The following is a 7,517-nucleotide window of genomic DNA, read 5'->3' as shown; positions in this document are numbered from 1 at the left end:
TCATACTTTAAAAGGTGTCATAAGGACAACTTTAGATGAAATCCTGTTTAACATATACACAACGATTTTCAAAGCTTTACTCTATAAGGGTACTAGCAGATTAATATTACTAATCATTTCCCCTTTGTACCTTAATACTCTATGCCTACATTAGATCTTTTGATCTTCATATTGTTTCTCTTCTTCTTCCTTATAGGTATTGAAAGCATTCAATACCTCAGCTTTAATATTTAGAAGATAGAGATACATAAACTTTATATGGTCATCACTAAAAGAGATAAAAAAAATATCTCTGACCATTTAGGCAGTGAGTATGAAAAGGTCAACACCTTTCAATGTACATGATCTCAAGAATCTCAAAATGCTCTCTTTGGCACCTCTAGTGGTCTTGTTGGTATGCTTTCCCTTATGCAGCCCACACGAGAACCAAAGTCAGTAAATTACCGACTTTTATTTACTGTATGGAGATATATTTCAATCTCCAAAGCCATAACCAGAGCATTTTAAATTCTCAAAGACTCTACTTTACGTCAACATCAGTATGCAGAAATAAACAAATAATTTTGTTTCAAAAATTGGGATGTAGGTCAATTTTAAATAGACTTTAAATAAACCCCAACCAATATTCCACCAAAAATAAGAAAAATTTCAAGTTTAAATAAAATTGAAATTTTTTAATAAGCCAAACTAGAAAATAGATTTCAAAAAGATTATGGAATATAAATCATTTTTGAGGTCAAAATTATAACTGAATTTTAAAATTAACCTATAGATCCCAACAAGCTCAAATAATAAACACGTGTTATTCATTTAAAAAAAAAAAAAAAAAAAACTCTGCATTTGTGTTGACAATGTGGATTGTTAAACCATAATCAATCCACAATATATTTGATTGAGTCACTAAAAGAGATTCACGACATACTAGATATGGAGATTATCTTTGTTTTAAGTCATTTCTAATACTTCATGCAATCTTTCTTTATATGCCCTTAATTTTCCTTATTGCATGAGAATTATGTATCTTGATTGCCATAATACTTTATTGGCACTTTATTCTCATGCTTTAAGTGTTGGACATGATTGCATTTATTGGTCATTCCCTTGACATGAGTAATCATGTGAACACTTTATGAATTCTCTCATATCCTTGAACACACATGGTTAGAAGTTTATTTACTAACCATTTATCCTTACGTGTGTTACAAGATAAAATTTTACACTTAGAAGAGAAAATTCAAAAATAAAATGACCAATAATGACTTAAAAAATCTCAATCTTTAGGGACTTAAGCTAAACTACAATATCCTTCATTCCCATAATGGAATTAGAAACACTCAAATGAAAAAGTATATTAATCTTTTTCCAGTCAGAAAAATATTACCATAAAGTATTGAAATATAAAAGTACCAAAAATAGAATATTATGAACAGCTGCAATAACCAAGAAAATAAACACTTTAATGCTATGAATTAACATTATTTTAAATTAGCCAATGCCAATTTAAATAGTAAATTTCAACCTACCTGTGGGCAAAGGTTGCATCACGCATAAAATTTACTCTTTATTAATAAGACTAAGGCAAATTTAAATATTAAAAAATAAAATTCTCCGTACCTGTGGGCAACCGAAAGAAATTTTACTTTTAATACTAAATTTGTTATCTTATTCTAATTAAGTCATAAAAATAAAAACTTCCCTGCGGGGATAAGTAATTAAATTTATGAATTAATTACAAGACGATGTTAATTTTTCTATATGAAGTTCACGTGTACGATCTTTATGCAATTATTATAAAATCGAGATGCTGTGGCTCTCCCAAAATCATAATAATCACTCTGCAGTTTATGAATATCTAATAAAATTCTTTATGATGTTCTTATGTGTAATCCTGATGTAATTATCATTAAAAACCGGGATGCTGTGGCTCCCAAAAATCATAATGATAATTACGTGTGTGTAATCTTGATGCAATTGTCATTCAAAATTGGGATGCTGTGGCTCTCCCAAAATTATCATGATAATTGCTACTTCATTAACATCTAACAACTTTATAGATGCCCCCTTAATAGCCCCAGGAATATAACAAACCAATACTTAAATGGGGTAAACAGCATTTTCCAAGGTGCAAGCAGATAAGCTCCCAGGAAAGTGAGGGGGGTCACACCGGACACACTTAAATCCCAAGACTTTCCTTGCCAGAACTTTCCCCGACATTGCATTCTTAGATATTACTGTAAACACACCAGTATATATGGTATTGTTAATTATTCTTAGGTCTAGGCATCAAGCAATTTATATTTAAATAATATAAATTCAATAATTACAATATATTCCTCAATTTATGTATTAAAGAAACAATAATCTTAAAATACAACACTGTAAATAATAAGTGGAATAAAACTGCAATATGAGGACATAATAAAAAATATAGCCCAATGGTTTAGTAGGTGGCCAAGGCCCTTTACACTTGGTGAACCCAAGTTCTAAACCCCACATGAGCCTACTATTTTTTAATTCTTGATGGGCTACTGAAATGGGTTGCTGTACTGGGCTGACCCAATTGGGTTAACCCACTTAATTGGGTTGGGTATCTGTATTGGGCTGACCAAAATAAATCAGCCCACTTTATGGGCCCTTTTTTTTTAAAAAAAAAAAAAAAAAAAAAAAAATTGCAAATACTGCAATTGGGCTGACCCATTCGGGTCGGCCCAGTGCCCAGTCTGACCCGTAATTTTAAAAATAACCCAACCCGACCCGGATTCACTTGATGGGTTGAAACCTTACCCGGTTCATAAACCCGAAAACCCGGATCACTAAATGGGCTGAACCCTTTACACTTGAAACCCTAACCCCGTTAACCCGAAAAATTGACCCGAAAGAGCAGAACCCTGCGACGTGTCCTTCTTCCCTTACCATGGCCGGCCGAGCTTCCTCAGCACTGCCACCTTATGCAGCGGCCGCGAGGGGCCGCTGCTCAGCAGCCACGGCGACCCCGAGGGGTCGCCGATTGCCCAGGAACCAGGCGGCCCTTACGGGCCGCCAGTTCTTGTGACGGGGAAGAGGCCGCTTGCAGCGGCTTCTTCTACCCAGAACAGCGCCGGCTACTGCTGCTGCCTAGCAGCGACGGCGACCCAGAGAGGTCGCCGTTGGTCCAGGATCTAGGCGACCCGTGAGGGTCGCCAGTCCCGGTGAAGGGGAAGGCCGCTGGAAGCGGCCCTTCCTTCGACAAACGACGCCGGCCACGACGGGCCGGCGCCTACTGTATGCCGGTGGCGTTCCTGCCGATGGTAGAGGAGAGATCGGGCGGTGGTCTTTGTGCCGGGGCCTAGATCCTCCCTTATGCAGTGATAAATCACTGCTGGATCCTTCCTTCAGCCTCTGTTGGTTACAGCATGGATTCTTATGATAGGAAGTTTCATGCTTTTCAATAGTTCTCTAGTTTTTCCAGAATATGTATGTGAATATCACAGTACAAAAACCACAATATTGGAATATTGTATAAACAGTAATGAACAATATCAATATTGCAAAAACAATGTGTACTAATGAAAGGCAAAAACTGTATATTATAATGGAAAAATACCAATATCACGGCAATGGGTTATCAACATTATGTGAATAATAGATTTAATTATATTCACGAAATAAAACACTGAATTCAGTAGTATCCACACAAATCGAGAATCATCTAGAATCAAAGACAACTTAACGCTGAACAAAAAGGGCATAGAGGTGGCTCTGATACCACATGTTAGAAATATTCAAGATATTATTCTTTAAACTAACATGCGCAGCGGAAATAAATTTGACAGGGATCTAGGCTTACCTCTAGCCATATTTGCTCAAGCGTCTCCACGATCCATCTGAAGAACAAGAAAGATTATTTGAGGGATCTTCTAACCTATGCCTATGACTGTATTGCCGTACTGATGGTGTACACAGGCTGTTTATTTATAGGCTAGGTCAGGGACCCTCAAATATGGTAAGTACCGTATTGTTCCTCCCATCAAGGAAACAATATTATTAATTGATTTTAAATCAATTAAACGATTCCATTACGGTAATCTAAATTAATTAAATTACCTAACCGTAATACCGTATATTATATTTATAATAAATATAATAAACACTGTATATGTGGCATATAGGTCATATATGGAGACAATATCTAACACCCACCTTCTTCCTTTTAGAAGACTAAGAAGATTAACAAAAGGGTTAACTTCTCTGTTCATTATATGGCTTATTGGGCTACGACCAGCTCCCACTCTGGCTCCAATCTCACTTACTTTACTTCTCACTCTATTCCCTTTTGTTGTGGAAAGGATCCACGTCTCCTTTGCTAGTAATGTTTTCTGTCTTTGTTGGTTGTTGGCTGTTTCCTTTAGAAATGTACTACAAAAAAAAAAAAGGCTCTTTAATATTCACATATAAGGAGACTCTTTCAACCATTCTTATCCTTTCTCTTATCAATTACTTAGTAAAAGATAAATAAATAAATAAACTATGGACCCAGAAGTAGTTTTAAATTTTACATATTTACTTTTAGGGAAAAAAAAATCATACTTATCTCAAGCTAACATTCAATTTGCAATGTCCCTCTCGAATTATAGATTACATCAATGTCCCCCATTCCCCGGCTCCAAACTAGCTACTAAAACTTTGCAACATACACTTTTTGTCCCGCAAAAAGGCAAAAATGACCATAAACTTTTTTAATAAGACAAATTACGTACACTTATAAATTCAAAAAAAAATAAAAAAAAATAAAAATGATTTGATTTTTTTTTTCAAAAAAAATAAATAAGTGGAAGAGGGTGTGGCAAAAAATTGCTAATTTTTACATATTAACTTTGAAGCTTAAATTCAAATGTAATTATAACAAATTGGTAAGGAGTGATTATGAAAATTTATGACTTTATAAGCTCTCTACTAAATTTAAATTTTAACTATTGTGAGAGATGCTCCCCAAATATCAAGAGCCAATAAGTGAAAGCTATCTTCATCAGTACTGTGCTTATATTTGTTATCGTCTGCTAACTTCATCACTAGGCTTTCATGGATGCTCAGGTCTTCTCCATCTTTTTGTCAATTTCACAAAGTCATCTAACAAATGACATAACATACATGCCTCTTTTGAGTTTTTTCATCTTTTTGTTTCTTATATAGATAGGCTAGCTATTCGTTGTGCATTCAGGGTTTATTGTAGTATTTAAGGAAAGAATAAAAAAGAATACTTAACTAATTAAAGTAGTAGAAAAAAGATATAGAGAGTTTAATGTTTGGTTCCTTTAAAACGTGGCTCTCCAAAATAGAAAAAGTAATTTTTCCTCATCAAATTCAGAAAAAATTTGAAAAGCTCACTAAAAATGCTCTTAGATCAAGATATATAACAGGTCAAAATTCAAGGATCTTGGTATCCGGTAAGTGGTTGTGATTTAAAAGATGGTAATTTCGTATAGGAATCATTTGTATCAACAATAACGATGAGAAAAATATATTGAAGAACTATTGTTGTAATTGAATGCATGTCATACTCCGAGCAAGAGCCTTTTAAAGAAAAAGATATGTATATATATCTCCAATGTTGCGTATGGTGGATCATGTACCTTCTAGTTGGGTTGAATCGTCGCATCGCCAATTGCTTTAAAAAAATTGGCCTATATATAGTCAAATAATAAAAATAAAAATAAAAGTTCATACAAAGTATATTAGGTGGGGGCTTAATTAAAAGGTGCCATACAGAAATGGAGGCTAACTGAAATAAGCGATATGCAGCTAATTGGATTCTATTATATATATATATATTGCCACTGATTGTACGTTGCTTATTTGTCAATAGGAAAACAAACTTGAGGTATATTGGAAAAGATGGCCACTGATTCCATTATAAATGAACCTGAGTGTGAGGACTTTGTCATTGACATTCCATTAGTCGACCTTCCCCTTGTGAACTGGCCGGAATGTTGTATCTACAGGGTTTCGAAGCAACTACGCAACGTAAATGAAAAAGCCTACACTCCTAAGCTAGTCTCAATAGGCCCTTTTCATCACAATGGGGATGGATTGAAGGACATGGAAATGCATAAAATTGGATATTTTAAGAATTTCCTGTATCGAACCGGGAAAAGCCATGAGAATCTTTTAAAGATCATTATAGATAACGAAGCAAAAATCCGTCGTTGCTATTCAGAAGACTTCTTTGAACTCAAGAGTAAAGACTTTGTGCAAATGATTTTATTGGACGCCATCTTTATAATCGAGCTCTTTTGTAATTGGATGGTCGATCGATATAAACTTAATCGAAATGATTACATATTACGTAAACCATGGCTGGAAATCGGTATACAACATGACTTGATATTACTTGAGAATCAACTTCCTTTTTTTGTTCTTGAGAAATTATATATGTTCGCCTTCAATGACTCTTCTGGTTGCAACCATCGTGAAGAAGGCAAGCAAATTGGCGAACACAAAAGGGAACTGAAAAGACAGGATGCTCCCTTTGTCAAGCTTTCACGCGATTATTTTTCTGACTATGATGAATATGGAATCGGTCATCAGCAAGTAACTAAAAAACCCATCGGTGAGGAAGTAAAACACTTCACAGATTTGCTAAGATATTTGTTATGTTCATCAGTACCGGACTTTTCCATTGATCAAACACCTTTGCATACTCAATATTCTGCCAAAAAGCTTGATGACGCAGGATTGAAATTCAAAGGAGCTAAAAAAAAAACATTACTTGAGATACAATTCCATCAGAATAGGTGTCGGTACTTCGATTGCTCATGCTTCCTTTCCTGCTTACCATTCTTTAAATGCTGTACCTTGGAAGTCCCACCCTTTGAGATTCACGACTATACTGAAGCTGTTTTCCGAAATCTCATGGCCCTGGAACAATGGCATTATCCATATCATGCATACATATGCAATTATGTTAGGCTATTGGACTGTCTTATCAACACCGAAGAAGATGTAGATTTGTTTGTTAAAAAGAAGGTCATTGTTAACATGCTTGGTAGCAATGATGCAGTGGCGAAGCTAATTAACACACTCTGTGATCAGATTACGGAAGCTAATTCATGTTACCATGATATCGCTCAAAAGCTTAATGACCACTATGATTACTCTTTCAACCATATGTTGGCAACCCTAACAAGAGTGTATTTCCCCGATATTTGGAGAGGAACTGCAACTGTGGTTGGACTAATTGTCCTAGGTTTCACTCTCTGGAATTTCTCTAAGACTTAATTATGTCATGTAGATTTGAATTATCTGTGGGTTAGTGTTTGTGGAAGTGATTTGCTTTTAGTTTCATTGGATGCATGACATCTCGACTTTGTGATCCTGTTTGGCTTGTAACATCCTCTCCATCTTAATAGCTAGTAATCTTGAACTTTTTAAATGGTTTATGATATCTCAGCAATAAAACATATGGCTACCCTCTCTGTTTTTGCACCCGTGTAGTGTCTGTATTTCAGTGAATAGAGTTCTATATACATATGAGAAATTTG

At 35.1% G+C, this 7,517-nt stretch overlaps 1 protein-coding gene across 1 annotated transcript; it reads left to right on the top strand.

Annotated features, from left to right (window-relative positions):
- Positions 1-5,871: 5,871 nt before the first annotated feature.
- Positions 5,872-7,254, top strand: LOC133879157 (UPF0481 protein At3g47200-like). Its single transcript, XM_062317697.1, has one exon. The coding sequence runs from the start codon at positions 5,872-5,874 to the stop codon at positions 7,252-7,254; it is 1,383 nt and encodes a 460-aa protein (XP_062173681.1).
- The last annotated feature ends 263 nt before the right edge of the window (positions 7,255-7,517 follow it).

The sequence above is a fragment of the Alnus glutinosa genome, chromosome 10 (assembly GCF_958979055.1).
Source record: "Alnus glutinosa chromosome 10, dhAlnGlut1.1, whole genome shotgun sequence".
Taxonomy (NCBI): domain Eukaryota; kingdom Viridiplantae; phylum Streptophyta; class Magnoliopsida; order Fagales; family Betulaceae; genus Alnus; species Alnus glutinosa.
This window is presented reverse-complemented; position numbering and strand designations above follow the sequence as displayed.